The 21,008-nt window shown below is 41.9% G+C and overlaps 1 protein-coding gene across 4 annotated transcripts in view; it reads right to left on the bottom strand.

Moving 5' to 3' along the window:
• The window catches only part of ANKRD26 (ankyrin repeat domain 26), a 95,560-nt gene extending 85,384 nt beyond the window's left edge, over nucleotides 1-10,176 (bottom strand). For 2 of the 4 annotated variants that reach the window (XM_023194634.2, XM_023194635.2), the window contains exons 1-5: nucleotides 9,764-10,176; nucleotides 4,759-4,873; nucleotides 4,424-4,597; nucleotides 3,487-3,593; nucleotides 380-450 (exon numbers count right to left, since the gene is read on the bottom strand). In XM_023194634.2, the coding sequence (XP_023050402.2) occupies nucleotides 380-450; nucleotides 3,487-3,593; nucleotides 4,424-4,597; nucleotides 4,759-4,873; nucleotides 9,764-10,002 (706 nt within the window). In that variant the 5' untranslated portion in view covers nucleotides 10,003-10,176. Of the gene's footprint in view, nucleotides 1-379; nucleotides 451-3,486; nucleotides 3,594-4,423; nucleotides 4,633-4,758; nucleotides 4,874-9,763 lie in introns of those variants that run through there. The other 2 variants (XM_023194636.2, XM_023194637.2) reach the window with 2 other exon arrangements.
• Nucleotides 10,177-21,008: the final 10,832 nt, after the last annotated feature.

Raw genomic sequence — 21,008 nt, 5'->3', positions numbered from 1 at the left:
CATTCATTATAAAAATTAAATAGAATATCCATTTTTTTATAACAAGTCTACTTCATTATAATGTGACTATAAAGGAAATACACAACATACTAACTTAAAAACCTTTTTTCCTATTTATATAAAAATTTCATATAGGAATTTAGAAATGATAACCAAGTAAATGAATTTTTTTCAGATAGTACCGTTTGACATAATAAATAACTACAAGTAACTTCTTAAATAATTCTGAATTCTAGATTACCAAGAGAAATTAAGAAAAAATACACATGCACCTTATACACTGATTTTTTTTAACTGCTTTTCTGTGATCAACACTTCCTTACTTCTACTTTTTTATCCATGGTATTTACCAAGAGTAATTCACTATAGGAAGTCTTACCTGAATTACTATTTTGAGAAGAATTTTTAGGTATCCTTTCTTCTTTATATTCCGAAATTAGTTGGTGACTGCTATGTATAGAAAAATATAATATATAAAATTATTTTAATACTGATACAAAAAAAATTTACCAAATATTTCAAAATCTTAGAGTATTTCAGCCAATATCAGAGTTAACAGCAGAACTTTAATTATCACATACACTTCAAATATGTAAGCTCTACTAACTGTCTTTTTTTTTTTTTTGAGACAGAGTCTTACTCTGTTGCTCAGGCAGGAATGCAGTGGTATGATCTGGGCTTACTGCAACCTCTGCCTCCCAGGTTCAAGTGATTCTCCTGCCTTAGCCTCCTGAGTAGCTGGGATTATAGGCACCCGTCACTTAGCTCAGCTAATTTTTTGTATTTTTAGTAGAGACAGGGTTTCACCATGCTAGCCAGGCTAGTCTTGAACTCCTGACCTCGTGATTCGCCTGCCTCGGCCTTCTAAAGTGCTGGGATTACAGGCGTGAGCCACTGCACCTGGCCCAAACTTCTTATTAAGCTTCAAATTAAAGAAGAAAAACAGTAAGGTGAAATAGTTATGAAATAAGGGCAGTATAGCTCAGCAAATTAACTAGAGTTAGCTTGACATAATGGAAAGTGTTCTGAACCCAGAAGAAGTCCTAGCTCTGTAACCAACAGCTATTTGTTTTTGGACAAGAAGTTTCTCTTAGGCTCAACATCTTCTAAAAAATAAGGATTTTACTGCCTTATTTCACCAGGGTTATAAAGATTTAACAAGATAACACTTTTTAAATGCTCAGAGAAATAGTAAAGAAATAGAATAATTTGTTCCTGAATTTTCTTGCTAAAACTATTTTGGAATCCCAAACAAAACCCAATTAAATTTCTCCAAAGTTTCTAATATTCAAATGTTGCCACTCTCAGAAAATATTACTAAGTCCTAATTTTGGTTATTAGTTATTCTATTCTTTGTGGTTTCCAATCTCAGTAAATTTCATAATTTGTAACTGAATTCACTTATAAATATAGCATCTCATTAAACTAGATAACAGAATTGTCCCTTATTACTGAACTAACTAATCACAGCAAGGGCAGAAAAGATAAATAAAAATAAATAAGAGAGATAATTTCATCCCAGGAACTTTAATAAAGTTATGTACACAGATAATTTGATATACTTTACCAATTTAGTATCTCGCCTGTCTGTGTAGAATTAACTATTTACATCTACTAACAGACGTAAGCATCTCATGTGCTCATCTTTGTAAATTACCACCAAGGCTAAAAGGAAGGGACAAAAAGAGGCCTCTTGTCTCACTGGAGTATTAAAGTCCTTTGATGGCAAAAACCTATGCTGAGTTTACTTATCTAAAGTAGGCAAAGATTTAAATGAAGAATTCTCCATTTCTTCTCCAGTCTGATATAATATATTACAATTGAAAGTCAGCTAGGGGTCAGATAAGAGCTACCTGCAGGCTTAAAACAATATTACCAATAATGGTGGCCAGGTGTGGCAACTCATGCCTATAATCCAGGCACTTCAGGAGGCCGAGATGGGTAGACCACTACAGCCCAGGAGTTCAAGGCCAGCCTGGGTAATATGGCAAAATCGCATCTCTACAAAAAATACGAAACTTAGCTGGGTGTGGTGGCACATGCCTATAGTCCCAGCTAGTCAGGAGGCTGAGGCAGGAGGATTGCTTGAGCCCGAGAGGCGGACGTTGCAGTGAGCCAAGATGGCACCACTGCACTCCAGCCTGGGTGACAGAGCCAGACCCTATCTCAAAAAATAATAACAATAATGGTAATAATAGGAGTCACAGTAGTTTCAGCTAATGATGCCAATAAGCGTGGGCTAGGCACCGAATTAAATGCTATATAATCTTACTTAAATACAACCACCTTGAGATATATTTAGTATCCCTTTTTTCATACCAGAAAACATATTTGGTGATAAGTAAGTTCCCCAAGCTCACACACTTAACAAGTGGGAAAGCAAGGAATTAAATCCAGTCTTGTGTGAATTTAAAGCCTCTTTTCTCTTTATCACCCATCTATGGCTTGTCTTCAATAAAGGAAAAGTTTATCCAATTAAAACTGTCTTTCTTCCCTTTGACCATACCAATTAAAAATAAAAACATCAAAATATACTAAAAATAGAAAAGGAAAAAAATAATGAAACTATAGTATCTGGTAATAGCAATCAATAGTCACCTAGGGATAACCTAAGTATTCTCCAAAGAACACAGCAACTTAAAGCAAAGAGGCACCCAAAAAAATGATGTCAAACTGCCATTGATGTTTCATACAGCATTTCTGAAGGAAAAGCGCATAAACAGAGGTTAGAACACCACCATAAAAGGGTTAAGAAGTTCAATATTGAGTTAAAATGTAGCCAGGCGTAGTGGCTTACACCTGTAATCCCAACACTTTGGGAGGCCAAGGCGGGTGGATCACGAGGTCAGGAGTTCGAGACCAGCCTGACCAACATTGTGAAACCCCGTCTCAACTGAAAAAAAAAAAGATACGAAAATTAGCCAGGCGTGGTGGTCATGCCTGTAATCCCAGCTACTCAGGAGGTTGAGACACGAGAATCGCTTGAACCTGGGAGGCGGAGGTTGCAGTGAGCCAAGATTGCGCCACTGCATTCCAGCCTGGGTGACAGAGGGAGACTACATCTCAAAAAAAAAAAAAAAAAAAAAAAAGGTAAACTAAAAGTTAAAGTCCACATTTTATAAAACTTATAAAACTGGTAAGAAACCTCTTTAGCTAACAGATCACATGGCCAAAAACATGGGTTTACAAATAACAAACATCAGTCAATATTATGAGAAGAGGAATCCTACTGTATAGTCTTTTATATTGCCCAATCCAAGCAACTGCTTTTCTACCTGATTTGTGTTGCTATTTGTCACTATATCCCCATAATTATGTTAACCTTCTTATTAATATTTCTGACTTGAGTGAGAAACAGCAACAGAATCACTGTTGCCCCTCAAGAAAAACCAGCAGGTTTAAAAAATCTGTAACATGCAAAACGCAGATCTAAAAAACCTTTTAAACACACAGGTTTAAAAAAGAAAACAAAACCAGCTACTGTACCTTTCCAACTTATCCACTGCATTTACATTTGCTTTTTTCTTTATTAAAAATTCCACCATTTGCTGCTTTTTTCCATTTACTGCAAGTAGAAGTGGTGTGAGGTCATCCTGTGAGACAGCAAAAACAATTTAAAATGCATAAAATGACTATTTCTTGGCTGAACTGAAAACCCTATGTCAGATCCTATGAATTGAAACATATAAAACAGAAAACAAATAAAAAACACTTGCTTCCCTTGAAACACCCCTCCTCTGCCTCACCACATGAACTCCAGTCATCTCTAAAACTCACTTCAAATGTTTACTGGTTCTAAGAATATTTGCTTCTATCACACCATTTGGCATGGCATGTTGTATTTATTGTATTGTTTCCCATCAAAACCAAGAGCTTCTAAGCCGGGCACAGTGACTCACGCCTGTAATACCAGCAGTTTGGGAGGTCGAGGTGGGCGGATCACCTGAGGTCAGGAGTTTGAGACCAGCCTGGCCAACATGGCAAAACCCCATCTCTACTAAAAATACAAAAATTAGCCAGGCATGGTGGTGGGTGCCTGTAATCCCAGCTACTCGGGAGGCTGAGGCAGGAGAATTGCTTGAACCCAGGAAGCCGAGGCAGAGGTTGCAATGAGCCGAGATCGTGCCTCTGCACTTCAGCCTGGGAGACAGAGCAAGACTCTGTCTCAAAAAAAAAGAAACAACAAAAAAAGATTTGCCTGTAACAAATTGTGTTTTCACAAGTATTTACAAGAAATGCATAAAAAAGGTGCACTGCCTAATAAGTATAAACATTTAAAGTAAAATCTTAGACAAGTTATTTTAAAATACTTTCATTCAGGGAAAGCTTGCGCTTCCAAATATGGAAAACTAACCCTTACATATGTCGCTGTTGAAACAAATGCATTTCAAATATTGTAAAAATAAAGTTGGTTGATCTATACCTTGTTTTTTGCTTCAATATTTGCATCATACAAAAGCAGCTTTGTTGCTAATGGTATGTCCTCATTATAGACAGCATAGTGGAGAGCAGTGTTGCCATGGACATCGGCAAGATTTGGATCAGCACCATGCTCTAGTAGAATACTTGCACATTCCTCTTCCTGGCATTGTACAGCCTGCCAGTATTAGACCAAGAAACAGATCATAAATTCTAGGAATGCAAAATAAACACACCACAGGTTTCACCAATTAGTTATATTTAATGAGATAAATTCATTTTCATTCTATGTATTTAAATCAAATCCATCTCATGCTGAAAGAGCTGGCTACTATATACCTTCATCAGAGCTGTCCTGTTTTCGTTGTCACAGACATTGAGCTGGCATTTTCTGTCCACCAGGAGAGTTACTACTTCTGGATGACCATTGGCACAGGCCAAATGTAGAGCTGTCCTATGAGAGTAACAGGACTTTTTATAAACTGTAGTGCACTGTCTCAAAACATACAATGATTCATAAAACTATAAACATTAAATAGCATGTTGATACGGTTTGGCTGTGTCCCCAACCAAATCCTAAATTGCAGTTCCCATGATCCCTATGTGTGGTGAGGGGGACTCAGTGGGAGGTAACTGAATCATGGGGGGATGGTCCCCCATGCTGCTGCTCTTGTGATAGTGAGGTCTCACAATATCTTGATGGTTTCATAAGAGGCTTTTCCCCTTTTTGCTTGGCACTTCTCCTTGCTGACACCATGTTAAGGACATGTTTGCTTCTCCTTCCACCATGATCGTAAGTTTCCTGAGGCCTCCCCAACCAGGTTGAACTGTGAGTTAATTAAACCTCTTTCCTTCATAAATTACCCATATAATAAAGGGTATGGCTTTATTAGCAGCATGAAAACAGACTAATACACATGTTAATCCTCTGCCTTCAAAACAAGTATTTAATTTTCTTCTGAAAAAAGTACAATATTGATTAGCTCTTACTACTCACCACGTTAATGAAAGAGCAACCTATCTGAATAGAAAAGGCTTAACCTTTGGATTCAGTTCAACTTGGGGTTGAATCCTACTTTAAGCTCTGTCATTTACTCATTATGGCTTAGTAAGTGCCTCAGTTTCCTCATCAATAAAATGGGGATCAAAATAGTAGCTATCTCATAGGACACCACTGGGAAGCTTAAATGAGAATCTATGCAAAATGTTTAGAACAGTTCCTAGCACAAATAAGAGCTCAATAATTCTTAGATATAATTACCATTACTACTGTTTAACAAAAATGTTTAATTAAATGAAATGACACAATTATACCTAGTTGACAGTATGTTTTAAAGACCAGAGATAAGGCCAGGCATGGTGGCTCATGCCTGAATCCCAGAACTTTGGGAGGCTAAGGTAGGATGACTGCTTGAGTCCAAGAGTTTGGGCAGCCTGGGCAACATAGTGAGACTCCATCTCTACAAAAAATAGCCAGGCATGATGGTCCACACCTGTGGTCCCAGCTACTCAGGAGGCTAAGGCCAAAGAATCACTTGAGCCCAGGAGGTTGAGGCTGCAGTGAGCTGTGATCATGCCACTATACACTAGCCCGGGCAACAGAGAGAGACCCTGCCTACAAAAAAAATAAATAAATAAAATTAGAGATAACACTGTATTTCAGTGATTCTAAGATGCTCGTTTCTCACATTTCAACATCTCTGACATTGGAATGCCACTTGTAATTCATGATTTATTACAACTATAATTGGAAGCATTTTCAAAATTGAAAAACAAATTTTTAAAACAAAGTAATTCTTATTGTGTTTTCAGGAAACTTCAACACAAAGGAAACTCAGGATTCAAATGAATAGGTTGGCTCATTTTATTCAATATTTAGATTTATAGACTATATGCAGGTTATTTCCAATGACTAATATTAGTGTTTAAGACATAAATTTTCAAAAGGACAGTTAAATTATAAATCTTATAATTTTCTACCTTCAGAAACACTTTTGTTTAAAAAGAGGGGCTGGGCGCAGTGGCTCACACCTGTAATCCCAACACTTTGGGAGGCCGAGGCAGGTAGATCACTTGAGGTCAGGAGTTCAAGATCAGCCTGACCAACATGGTAAAACCCCATCTCTGCTAAAAATACAAAAATTAGCCGGACATGGTGGCACATGCCTGTAATCCCGGCTATTCGGGGGGCTGAGGCAGAAGAATCACTTGAACCCCGGTGGTGAAGTTGCAGTGAGCCAAGATCACACCACTTTACTCTAGCCTGGGTGTCAAACATGATTTCTTCTCAAAAAAATAAGTAAGCGGAGGGAGGAAAAGCTTCAACTGAGATTACCCTAATAGTCTAATTTTAAATCTCTCAACTTGCTCAGGCTGGGCAGGTATGTAAACATAAAGGTTTTAAGGATGGAAAGGTCCTGAGAGATAGTAGACTATGTTGCTGGGTGCGGTGGCTCATGCCTGTAATCCCAACACTTTGGGCGGCCAAGGCAGGCAGATCACTTGAGGTCAGGAGTTCAAGACCAGCCTGGCCAACATGGCAGAACCCCATCTCTACTAAAAATATAAAAATTAGCCAGGCATGGTGGTGGCATGTGCCTGTAATCCCAGCTACTGGGGAGGCTGAGGTAGGAGAACTGCTTGAAATCCGGGAGGTGGAGGTTGCACTGAGCCGAGATCACACCATTGCACTCCAGCCTGGGCAAAGAAGCGAGACTCCATCTCAACAACAACAAAAAAAATAGGCCAGGCGCAGTGGCCCACACCTGTAATCTCAGCACTTTGGGAGGCCAAGGCGGGCAGATCACGAGGTCAGGAGATCGAGACCATCCTGCCTAACACGGTGAAACCCTGTCTCTACTAAAAATACAAAAATTACAAAAAAAAAAAAAAAAAAAAATTTAGCCATCCCAGCTACTCGGGAGACTGAGGCAGGAGAATTGCTTGAACCCGGGAAGCAGAGGTTGCAGTGAGCTGAGATCTGACCATTGCACTCCAGCCTCGGCGACAGAGGGAGACTCTGTCTCAAAAAAAAAAAAAAAAAGAGAGAGAGATAGTAGACTATGTCTGCTACATAACAGGCATTCAGGTTATGTTTGATGAATAAATGGATTGAAAGAATGGAAAAATCGTTAGGGAGTTCAATATTTTTAAATAAAATTCTTATAAAGTAGAGCAATTCTTTTATTCTTTTGTAATAATATTTATTTATTTATTTATTTATTTATTTTTTGAGATGGAGTCTCGCGCTGTCGCCTAGGGTGGATTGCAGAGTGCAATCTCGGCTCACTGCACCCTCCGCCTCCCAGGTTCACGCTATTCTACTGCCTGCCTCAGTCTCTCAAGTAGCTGAGATTACAGGTGTGGACCACCGCACCTGGCGAATATTTGTACTTTTAGTACAGAAGGGTTTCACCATGTTGGCCAGGCTGGTCTTGAACTCCTGGACTCAAGAGATCCGCCCTCCTCAGCCTCCCAAAGTGCTGGGATTACAGGCGTAAGCCATTGAATCCAGCCTAATTATCATTTATATTTGGTATTTTTATTGTCGTGAGGACACAACTAAAATAAAATGATTGTACCTGTTTGCATATATAATAAATCTATAATAAAAACACATATATGGTAAAATGTATACATAAAATCTATAAATACAGATAGAAAGATACCCTTTTTTTAATTTTTATCTCCTTACTTTTTGGTGGCGAGAAAGAAGATCAGATTTACCTTACATTTTTAATAGAGACAGGGTCTTGCTATGTTGCCCAGGCTAGTTTCAAACTCCTGGGTCAAGCGATCTTCCTGCCTGGGCCTCCCAAAGTGCTGGGATTACAGTCATGAGCCACTACGCCCAGCCAAGATCCCCTTTACTTCTGAAAAGGATAAAAGTTGTCAGACAACAGTAATCCACTAAAAAAAAAAAAAAGAGGGGGAAATTATTTTTATGTGTGCAAGATTCATCTTCCTGCTCTTTTCCCAAGGATTACTTCATCAACAATAAATTCTCAGTAGAACTTTTATACATACTCATTGCAGAAATCATAAAGAAAAAGTTTGACTTATTATACAAATGCCCAGAAATAACAAATTTTACGTTTTGTACATATTTTCAGCTAACACAAGACCACAGTCTTTATATACATATCAAACTGATATTATACAATCAAACTGATTTTTTTTTCTCACTTGAGATACCAAATTGTATCCTCACATGCCAATACACTTCTGTATCTATTGCCACTTTCTTTTCATTTTTTTTTTTTTTTTTTTTTAGACGGAGTTTTGCTTGTTGCCCAGGCTGGAGTGCAGTGGCATGATCCTGGCTCACTGCAACCTATGCCTCCTAGGTTCAAGCGATTCTCCTGCCTCAGTCTTCTGAGTAGCTGGGATTATAGGCTCCCGCCACCACGCCTGGCTAATTTTTGTATTTCTAGCAGAAATGGGGTTTCACCATGTTGGCCAAGCTGGTCTCGAACTTCTGATCTCAGGATATCCGCCTGCCTTGGTCTCCCAAAGTGCTGGGTTTGCAGGCGTGAGCCACCACGCCTGGCCTCTACTGCCACTTTCAATGGCCACATATTATCATGCACTGACATTTATTCATAAAATCCATTCTATGTATTGCTTAAGCAATGCCAAGAAAAACAAATTACATGTAAATCTATTTCCTAAAAACATTGTATTTCTTTTTCTTTTTGAAAGATAGGGTCTTGCTCTGTTGTCACTGACATACCTCACTGCAGCCTAGAACTCCTGGGCTCAAGTGATGCCCCTGCCTCAGCCTTCCAAGTAACTGAGACTATTAGAGATGGGAAGGGGGTGAGGGAGGGCCTCGCTATAATGCCCAGGCTGGCCTTGAACTCCTGGCCTCAAGCAATCCTCCCGCCTCAGCCTCCCAAAGTGCTGTGATTACAGGCGCGAGTCACCGATCCTGACGAGAAGATTTTATAGAAATAATTTTTAACCCAAAAGTTGCTACATTATGGAAACTGCTTATCTCATTATGCACCTTTCCATAAAGTATATGACATTATGTCTTATATGTGTACATTAAAAATAAAACGCTGTACGTGCTTTTGTTCGTTAACTCACTTTAAAATTGTCACTTAAGTTCTAAGGGAATTTCGGGGGGATTGGAAACCAGCTAGAGTTCTGTTTTTTTTTTTTTTTTTTCCTCCTCAGAAAGGCGGCCTGGGAGCTGGAGCCCCACAAGGTGGTCACCGTCCCAGGGGCTGCGGAGCCCGTGGGAGGCTGATCCAGGCCCAAGGTGGCTCCCACAAACGAGGCCCCTCTTCCTGCCCGCCTACCCCCGTGGCATTCAGTCCGGGCTTGCGACTCCTATTACCTGTTCATCTTGTCTCTATCGTTCAAGCCATTCTTCCTGAGCAAAAGGATCTGCTGCACTTTCGCCACATTACCCGCGCTGGCAGCTTTGTGAATCTTGCCGAGATCTCGGTCTCGGACGTGGTAGCCCGGCTGCGAGTAGGCGCCCTCCCCGGGCTCGCCCCCGCCGCCCGCGCTGCTCCGCCGCCGCGCGAAGGAGCCCAAGGGCGATTCGCCCTTCTTGCTAAAAATCTTCTTCATGGCCCAGGCGGCCGGGCTTCAGAGACACCTCATGTCTCTCTCGGCTCTTACACGGCCCCCGGAGCCCAACATAGCAAGTCAGCCCCGGCTGGCCGCGGCCTCCCAGAGGAAACTCCGCGGTTTCCAATCTCTCCCTCCGGGTTATCAGAGAAAGCGAAGCCGCTAGCCACAAGTGCGCATGCGCGCCTCTGACTGCGCGGTCCATGCGCGTGCGCAAGAATGCCCAGTGGCCCAGGGTGCTCCGTGCGCATGTGCAAGGCCCAGGCCTCGCAAATCTCGGCGGCTGTTTGGGAGGAGCCTTGCGTTGCTGTCAATTCAAACATTGTTCCATTCAAACAAATGTCAGCGGGAGTTTGGCTGAATGTTCAGGAGGTTTGCGAAAAGAAGCCTCGCGCCTATGGGGAAGCAGCCTTTACGCATGACTGGGACTGGAGTAGCGTGGAGTTTTAAGATGCTGAAGGCCTCTTCTCCGAGAAAACTCCCCTAAGAAACTCTTTCAATCTCCGTATCTCTCAGTTTATTCCCCTTCCACGTCCCTTTGGGTTCCAGCTGGTCTCCATGAGAACTTAACAGATGCAACAACAGAGGGCACAGAATTTCGGAGATCATGGCAATATGTGTCAAGTGCAAACTTACGAGGAGAAACCAATGCACATTCTCCAGAAGAAATGAAAACGCATTTCTGCATACCTTCTTCCCCCACCCCTCTGCCTTTGGCCCCGTCTTAGGTTCTATTTTTTGCTTTTAATTTTCCAAGGTTACATCTCTCCTTTTTTTTTTTTTTTTTCCAACAGAATCTCGCGCTGTCGCCCAGACTGTAGTGCAGTGGTGCAATCACGGCTCACTGCAGCCTCTACCTCCTGGGCTCAACGATCCTCCCACCTGTCTCCCGCGTGAGTAGCTGAGACTACAGACACACGCTACAACGCCCGGCTATTTTTGCATTTTTTGTAGAGACAGGGTCTCGTCATGTTGCCCAGGCTGGTCTCCGACTCCAGGGCTCAAACGATGCTCCCATCTCAGCCTCCCAAAGTGCTGGGATTACAGGTGTGAGCCACCGCGCCCAGCCTAGATTGAATAATTTGACAACAAATTGGAATTAGCAACGCAGATGCCAAGCGTCTGGAGTCTCAGCAGAAATTGCTGCTGGAATGCACCTCCATAGCTCTGGACAGCTATAGGGTTCCTGTGGAGGAGATGGCTGGCCCCAGAACAGGGGTCTTTATTGGCAAGAGAGAAATGAGCAAAAACAAAACACTTCTCAGGCCTCTCCAGCTTAGCTAGATCAAATGGTTTTGATGTGGGAGAGTGGTTTCCACTATCATCACCAAGAATTTTCCTCCTACACTAGCCCGGCTAGAAAGTTATGTTGTCTCCTCAACATTCCCCAGGGTGATCTATGAAGCTAGTCAAGTCCCAGCACTTTGGGAGGCCGAGGCAGGTGGATTACCTAAGGTCAGGAGTTTGAGAACAGCCTGGCCAACGTGGTGAAACCCCCTCTGTACTAAAAATACGAAAATTAGCTGGGTGTGGTGGCGCATGTCTGTAGTCCCAGTTACTCGGGAGGCTGAGGCAGGAGAAACGCTTGAACCTGGGAGGCAGAGGTGGCAGTGAGCAGAGATCACACCACTGCACTGTAGCCTGGGTAACAGACCAAGACTCCATCTCAAAAAACAAAAACAAACAAACAAAAAATACTCAAATGTGGAGAAGACTGACTCTGAACAGAAGACTCTGACGTTTCCTAATGCATCCTGAAATGAGAGCCAAAGACATTACCAGTCTGGATGGATATAGGAATCACACACCAACCTCCAGGTAAGTTGTAGAGATTTGGTTGACTATAGTGTTTTTGTATAGACCAGAGATACGCAAGGACTATGTTAGGCCAGCTCTAAGGTGTTGAATTGGTCAGCCAAATGCTGGATACCCAAAAAGTCCAGAGTAGCTGGGACTACAGGCGCCCACCACCACCCCCGGCTAATTTTTGTATTTTGTTTAGTAGAGACGGGGTTTCACCTTGTTAACCAGGATGGTCTCGATCTCCTGACCTCGTGATCTGCCCGCCTTGGCCTCCCAAAATGCTGGGATTACAGGCGTGAGCTACCGTGCCCGGCCAGATAAAGCTCTTTAATTCCAGTTCAAGGCTGTCACACGTTTTCTCCTTTTAAGAGTTACCAAGATACTCATCAAACCCTTTTCCAAAACTGGTTCATTCTTTGAAATGTGTCTTCCCATGCATTCTGCTGTATCTGTTGAGGAATAATGAAACTATAATTAAACCATGATTAGAACATTAGCGCTCAAGGGTATTGAGGCCCATCTGCCTGTATCTCCTGGAGATCCAAGACCTGGGATGATCACAGTAAGGAGGCCACAACACTAAACAGAATCTTTATTCTAGGTATTGTGAGAGTCAGTGAGGAAACAACAGATGTATCATTCTTCAGTTCAGGGAGGGAGGCAGATTTCATGTTTAGTGCCACATTAAGGGGGAGCACAAAGTGCCTACAGAATCATGTCAAGAGAAGGGTGGTAGGTCAGGGAGAGAGGCACATGCAGAAGTGATGTCAAAGCTGAGATTTAGGGTTGGGCATGGTGGTGCAGGCCTGTAATCCCAGCACTTTGAAAGGCTGAGGTTGGCGGATCACTTGAGCTCAAGAGTTCGAGATCAGCCAGGGCAACATAGCAATACCTTGTCTCTAAAATTAAATTTTAAAAGCCGAAACTTAAAAGAATAAACAGGAGTTTGTCAGAGGGGGGAAGATGGGGGAAAAAAGTACATCCTAGAAAGAGATAATGTGTCAGCCAGGTTTCAATCAGGAGAGAAGCCACCTAGTAACCTGAACAAGAAAAATGTAATACAAATTATTATTTACTATAGAAGTTTTGCATGTTAGCTTGTGCCTGTAATCCCAGTTACTTGGGAGGCTGAGGCACGAAGACTGCTTGAAGCCAGGGGTTTGAGACCAGTGCCAAGACCAGCTCGGTTGGGGAGACCCTAACCCAGCGGCGCTAGAGGAATTAAAGACACACACACAGAAATATAAAGGTGTGAAGTGGGAAATCAGGGGTCTCACAGCCTTCAGAGCTGAGAGCCCCAACAGAGAACAGAGATTTACCCACGTATTTATTAACAGCAAGCCAGTCATTAGCATTGTTTCTATAGATATTAAATTAACTAAAAGTCTCCCTTATGGCAAAACAAAGGAATGGCTAGTTAACTGCAGCAGGAGCATGTCCTTAAGGCACAGATCGTTCATGCTATTGTTTGTGGCTTAAGAATGACTTTAAGCAGTTTTCCGCCCTGCAAGGGCCAGGTATTCCTTGTCCTCATGCGGGTAAACCCACAACCTTCCGGCATTGGCGTTATGGCCATCATGAACATGTTACAGTGCTGCAGAGATTTTTTTTATGGCCAGTTTTGGGGCCAGTTTATGGCCAGATTTTGGGGGGCTTGTTCCCAACAACCAGCCTAGGCAATATAGCCAGAACATGTCTCCAGAGTTTTTTAAAATTACCCATGGCCAGTACTGGGCGCCGTGTCTCATACCTATTATCCCAGCAGGGATTATATACCTTGGGAGATGGAGGTGGGTGGATCACTTGGAGTCAGAGAGCAGCTTGGCCGACATGGTGAAACTCCATCTCCACTAAAAATACAAAACTTAGCCAGGTGTGGTGGCAGGCACCTATAATCCCAGCTATTCAGGTGGCTGAGGCAGGAGAATCACACGAACCCGGGAGGTGGAGGTTGCCGTGAGCCAAGATTGTGCCATTGCACTCCAGCCTGAGTGACACAGCAAGACTCTGTCTCAAAAAAAAAAATAAAATAAAATGAAATAAAAAAATTTTTTTAAAGTCATGTCCAGACATGTTGGCTCATGCCTGTAATCCCAGCACTTCGGGAGGCTGAGGTGGGCAGATCACTTGAAGTTAGGAGTTCAACAGCAGCCTGGCCAACATGATGAAACCCTGTCTCTACTAAAAATACAAAAAAAGTTAGCCAGGCATGGTGGTGCATGCCTGTAATTCCAGCTACTCAGGAGGCTGAGGTGGGAGGATCATTTGAACCCAGGAGACAGAGGTTGCAGGGAGCTGAGATCGCGCCTCTGCACTCCAGCCTGGGAAAATAGCAAGACTCCATCTCAAAAAAAAAAAAAAAAAAAAAAAAAAAAAAAATTTTAGCCAGGCTCAGTGGCACATACCTGTAGTTCCAGCTTCTTGGGAGGCTAAGGCAGGAGGATCATTTGAGCATAGGAGTTTGAGAGCAGCCTGGGGAATATAGCAAGACCCATCTCAGGCTGGGTGCTGTGGCTCACGCCTGTAATCCCAGCACTTTGGGAGGCCGAGGTGGGTGGATCACGAGGTCAGGAGTTCAAGACCAGCCTGGCCAACACGGTGAAATCCCATCTCTACTACAAATACAAAAATTAGCTGGGTGTGGTGGTGCGTGCCTGTAATCCCAGCTATTTGGGAGGCTGAGGCAGGAGAATTGCTTGAACCAGGGAGTAAGAGGTTGCAGTGAGCCAAGATTGCGCCATTGTACTCCAGCCTGGCGACAGAGTGACTCCATCTAAAAAAAAAAAAAAAAAAAAAAACCCTTCCCGCAAAAAAGAACTATTAACTGTAACAGTAGTATAAAAGTGAAAAGAGAAATCTAAAGAATCCCTTAGGGTGAGATTATACCCAAAGTATGAACAACTTAAATGGCTTCAGAAGGCTGAGGATTCAGATGTCCTTGGAGAAGGTGTGGTTGTCAAGGCCGGAGCTTGTCCACAGTCATCGAGCAAACATAAAACACCCTTCTGGAGTATCAGGGGCCCAATCTGATAGGTGCATAGATGGTTGTGAGGAGGCAGGAAGCCCACTTCCCCACACAGCAGTACAAGGCTTGCGGGTAGGAAGTTGTTACGAGCCTGCTCACAAAGACCAATGGTGTCCATGTTAAAAGGGTTACTGGGTGGGGCCAGAGCTCAGGGTAGTCAACGAACTGCATGCTCTGGGAAGGCACAGCCTGGGCAGAGCACTCACTACTGGCACTGGTATAGAAGGAACATGAAGACGCAACCCAGCAGCACACCAGAACCTAGGCCAGGGCCACCCCTCGGTCTCTGGGCAAGCAGAAACAACCTGCTGGGATGCAGATGAAATGAGGTGGGTAGTCAGATGCAAGGGAAAGTCAGACATGCAAATAGTCAAACTTCTCTGCCACCTAGAAGGCTGCAATCCCATCTCCTTCACCAATGTTTGAACCCCCCTCCCAAATTAACCCCTTCTTGAGTACTCTCCTTCAGCCCTAAGGTACCCTTTAGACTTCTCTTTCCATCTTTCTAATTATTCTCATCTCACAGCTTAGTAATTCTTTATATTAAACTACACTAAATTGCTGTGTGGTTTCTACGCTGTCACTGGACCCAGACTGATACAAAGGCCGTGGAGTTGCACTGTTCGGATCTGTCTTCAGAACCTATTGTGGAGTGCACAGTTGAACTGTAGCCTCCAGCTGGTGCCTTCACCAGGACCTTGCTTCTGTCAGGCTGCTTCCAGCCAATGACTGAGCACAAAGAGGATACAAAGCCAAGCCATTTCTGTCCGGCACAGGACTCCTCTACAGGCTTCTGCTGTAATCCCAGCACTTTGGGAGGCCAAGGCGGGTAGACCACTTGAGGTCAGGAGTTTGAGACCAGCCTGGTCAACATGATGAAACCCCATCTCTACTAAAAATACAAAAAAATTAGCCAGGCATGGTGGTGTGCACCTGTAATCCCTGTTACTTGGGAGGCAGAGGTTGCAGTGAGCTGAGATCGCATCACAGCACTTCAGCCTGGATGAAAGAGTGAGACTCCATCTCAAAACAAAACAAAAACTGCAGAGGGTGGTTCTTATCTGGCTGATACTGTTGTGAGATGATTTTGAGTATTTGATGTGGCCTTTCTTTGAACGCTGACTCTCACAGGGACACTTCTGTTCCCACAGCTGTTTTCACCTGCAATTGCCTTGACCTGAATGAATGCACTCCACTCTGGCCTTTCCTCTTAGCTCCTAAGGAATCCACAGATTCACTTTGGATTACCCTCTTCTAAGGCCTGCTCACACCCTTAACAGGCCTTTTCATATGGGATCCCAAATGGATTCTCCCTCCCACCAACAGCTCTCATACTTGATCAACATCTGTCCTCTGTAAACATTCAAACATTCTTTTCCAAAACAAATGCTAAGAGAGTAGACCAGTCTCAACACAGTAGCCAAGCAGCTCACCAGAATTTCTGTCAGGCTTGATTTCCTGGGGATGAGTTAAATACCTGCTTCCAGGAGGAAGCAGGTGTGCAAGAGATTCACATCAAGCTCTCTGAAGACAGTTTTATATGAGAAATAAGCACCTTTCCATCCTCCCTGACAGCTTTGTAAATTTGTCACAAAATGCATTCTCAAATTTATAGCAGATTAGCTACATTATGTATTACCACGCTAATTCAAGACTGAAATAGTTCAGAACACCACACGGCACTTATATATATGAAGTTCCTGTTGTGAAAGAGGAATAAATATCATATTCCTGACTAAAATAGGGATTCACCTCTGACAGAAAAGAATTTGCATATAAGTAAAATCCTCACTTCAAAGATATCAACTCTGGCCAGGTGCAGTGGCTCATGCCTGTAATCCCAGCACTTTGGGAGGCTGAGGCAGACAGATCAACTGAGGTCAGGAGTTCGAGACCAACCTGGCAAACATGGTGAAACTCTGTCTCTACTAAAAATACAAAAAAATTGGCCAGGTATGGTGGCGGGTGCCTGGAATCCCAACTGTTTGGGAGGCTGAGGCATGAGAATTGCTTGAACCTGGGAGAAGGTTACAGTGAGTCGAGATCATGCCAACGCACTCCAGCCTGGGCAACAGAGCGAGACTTCATCTCAAAAAAAAAAAAAAAATTCAGCTCTGCAAATCTTCATGTCCAGTACTGTTATGTTTCCAATCCAAAGATCTATATTCTACCACATTTTATTAAAATATTATACACATTAAGAAATATGCTTATAACTAGCTGGCTTGAAACAATGCAGAACTGCCTTTAAAATGAATATGAACAAATACTAGAGAGTATCTAGCAATAAAATATGTATCAGTTACTAAAAGTAACAATGATATAGATAATAGGTGAAATTCTGGCATTCTGATAGTTTTGAGTGAATAGCTATGAAACGTTTAAGTCTTCTTTAGGTTCACTCTTAATAATAAATTGCTTTATCGGGACTGTAGTTACAAAATAAATCACTAAGGAAGAAAAGTATTCAAGAGAAACTGCCCGAGTATCCTTAGGTATTGGATTTAGCAAAGACTTCATAAACATGTTCAAAAATAAATGGAAATCTGTTTATCATATTAAAGAAAACATACTCAATGAACAAAGAATCTCAATAAAGAGGTACAAAGTTATGAAAGAACCAAATGGAAACCTAGGAGCTGAAAAATTCAACTTATGAAACAAAAAAATCCAAGTAGATTTGAGATGGCAGACCCATCGGTGTGCTTGAAGAAAAATCAACATTACGCAACCTGACAAATAGAGGGAGAAAAAGACTGAAAAAAATTAACAGAGCCTGAGACCAGGGTAACAGGAAATGTACCAACAATTGCATAAGGCGAACCACAGAAGAGCAAAGGGCAGAAAAATGTAATGAAGAAATAATGTCCAAAAATCTCTCAAATTTTATAAAAAACATTATATATCCAAGAAGCTAAAACAAACAAACAAAAACCAACAACAACAAACCCAAGCAGGATAAACACTATGAGATCCACACCTAAAAACATCTTAGTCAAACTGTTTAAAAGACAAGGCCCAGAGAAAAAAGCCCAAAAGCAGTGAGGAAAACAATTACACAAAGGAGACCAACAATAATTAACAGCTGACTTCACACCAAAAGTAATGGAAATCAGGGTGCACTGGGATGACATTAAAAGAGAGTCAAAGAAAAAATTGTCAGGCACAAATTCTATATCCAGCAAACTATCCTTAAAAAAAAGAGAATCAAGGCAAGACCAAACATTCCCAGATAAAGATTGAGGACATTAAGATCGTATAAAGCGCCGGGCGCGGTGGCTCAAGCCTGTAATCCCAGCACTTTGGGAGGCCGAGACGGGCGGATCACGAGGTCAGGAGATCGAGACCATCCTGGCTAACACAGTGAAACCCCGTCTCTACTAAAAATACAAAAAAACTAGCCGGGCGAGGTGGCGGGCGCCCGTAGTCCCAGCTACTTGGGAGGCTGAGGCAGGAGAATGGCGTAAACCCAGGAGGCGGAGCTTGCAGTGAGCTGAGATCCGGCCACTGCACTCCAGACCAGGTGACAGAGCAAGACTCCGTCTCAAAAAAAAAAAAAAAAAAAAGATCGTATAAAGCAGTGGTTCCAACCATTATTATTATTATTACTATTATTGGAGACAGTGTCTTGCTCTGTCACCCAGGCTGGAGTATACTGGCATGATCTCAGCTCACTGTAACCTCTGCCTCCCAAGTTCAAGTGATTCTCCTGCCTCAGCTACTCAAACAGCTGGAATTACAGGCATGCACCACCACGCACAACGAATTTTTGTATTTTTGGTAGAGACGGGGTTTCATCATGTTGGCCAGGCTTGTCTCAAACTCCTGGCCTCAAGTGGTCTGCCCACCTCAGCCTCCTAAACTGCTGGGATTACAGGTGAGTCACTGCTCCCAGCCAGTAGTTCCAATTATTTAAAGCAAAAAAAGGTAGAAAAGGAGGAACAGAGGGATCTCTTTAATTATGAGAAAAAAAATACCAAAAGACAGGTATAAATTCAAATGTATCAATAATATTAAGTATATTATTGGCAGAGATTGTGAAACGGGATAAAAAAGCAAGATCCATCTGATAAAGGACTTGCATTCAGAACATATCTTTTATAACTCGTAAAAACAAGGCAACCCAATTAAAAGAAGTAAAAGATCTGAATAGACACTTCTCCAAAGAAGATATACAAATGGCCAATAAGCACAGAAGATGCTCAGCATCCTATGTCACTAGAGAAATGATCTAACTCAGATGAGATTAATTTGGATGTGAGTGGTCCACTAGAATGGCCATAAAAATAAAGGCAGACTATAAGCAGTGCAAAAGATGTGGAGAAACTATAACCCTCCTACATTGCTAGTTAGAACATAAAATTACAGTCACTTTGAAAATGATTCTTAAGTTTCTTAAAAAATTAATCCACACACTTGTATGACAATGTTTTTGGGTGATGGAAATATTCTAAAATCTGATTGTGGTGATGATTACACACACAACTTCTTTCAACTGTACATTTACAATGAATTTTATCATATGTAAATTATACCTCAACAAATATGTAAAAAAATTTAAGACAGATAAGACTTTAACGATATTTTATACGTGTATGTATGTACATACAGAGAGGGAGACAGAACAGGTTTGGGGCAATAAAAAACGGGCAAAATGAAAACAATTGGTAAATCTGGATGCAGCATATATGAGAGATCCATGTATTGTGCTGACAACATTTCTGTCAGTTTGAAATTACATTAAGATTTAAGATCATCAACCAAAAGGTCAAGAATATAATGTAACAAGCTTCCTGAAACAATATCCATCTTTTTTCAATGAAGACCATATGCAGCTCAAGTTATTAGGAAATTGTAGATAATTTTAATAAAGTCAACGTCAAGAATATAATCTGGTTGTAATACCAATACAATGTGCTCTAAAATAATTTTTCTATTGAGTTAAATATTCATCTGTAAATCCTATAACAACGTGTTCATATTCACAAAATCTGGATGAAAAGTAAACACGACTTGGCATTTCTGACACAGGGCACAGGGTAACACAAAGTTCACTTCAGAAGGGACTGAGATTTGTTTAATTTTGCTTTTGAAACCAAGCATAATTATAGTCAAAATGAGGGACATTATTCAGGATGAGGTTTGTTATGTATTTATTTAACAAAATACTGCTTCTCTGAAGTACATTTCATTAGGGAGAGTGACAGTAATGCTTAAAAAAAGAACATGAAAATGCACACTGCATTTCTAAAAGGTTATAATCATTTATCTATTGATTTATTTTTTGAGAGGGAGTCTCACTCTGTCACCCAGGCTGGAGTGCAGTGGCTCTTGTGATCTTGGCTCACTGCAACCTCCACCTCCCGGGTTCAAGCAATTCTCATGCCTCAGCCTCTCAAGTAGCTGGGATTCCAGGCATGCACCACCACACCTGGCTACTTTTTTAAATATTTAAAGTTATTTAAATTTTTTTTTTTTTTGTACTAGTTTGTTTTTTTTGTTTTTTGAGACAGAGTCTTCCCCTGTTGCCCAGGCTGGAGTGCAGTGGCACGATCTCGGCTCACTGCAACCTCCACCTCCCAGGCTCAAGCAATTCTCCTGCCTCAGCCCCCAGAGTAGCCGGGATTATAAGCACCTGCCACAGTGCCCAGCTAATTTTTGCATTTTTTAGTAGAGACGGGGTTTCACCATGTTGGCCAGGCTGGTCTCAAACGCTCGACCTCAGGTGATTTGCCCACCTTGGCCTCCGAAAGTGCTGGGATTACAGGCATGAGCAACCGCGCCCAGCCTTTTTTTTTTTTTTTTTGTATTCTGGTAGAGACAGTGTTTCACCACGTTGGCCAGGCTGGTCTCGAACTCCTGGCCTGAAGTGATTCACCCACCTCAGCCTCCCAAAGTGCTGGGATTACACAGGTGTGAGCCACTGCACCATGCCAAAAGGCTACATGCCTGGCTCTGTGTTTCCAAGACTGCTTTTGATCCCAACTTCTCTACATTTAGATTAAAAAACATTTTATTCATGGTCAATCTGGAACATAAGTACTGCATCTTAATTAAGTTTCCACTGATGTATATAGAAGGCTAAAGGCACAATTTTTATCACATCTAGTAGAGTAACTAAACATAAAATCATTAGTTACTTTCAACTTAAAAACTCATTGACATTCCTCAAACGAGC

The sequence above is a fragment of the Piliocolobus tephrosceles genome, chromosome 9 (genome assembly GCF_002776525.5).
Source record: "Piliocolobus tephrosceles isolate RC106 chromosome 9, ASM277652v3, whole genome shotgun sequence".
Lineage (NCBI taxonomy): Eukaryota > Metazoa > Chordata > Mammalia > Primates > Cercopithecidae > Piliocolobus > Piliocolobus tephrosceles.
Note: the sequence above shows the minus strand (reverse complement) of the source record. Positions and strands in the feature narration are given on the sequence as shown.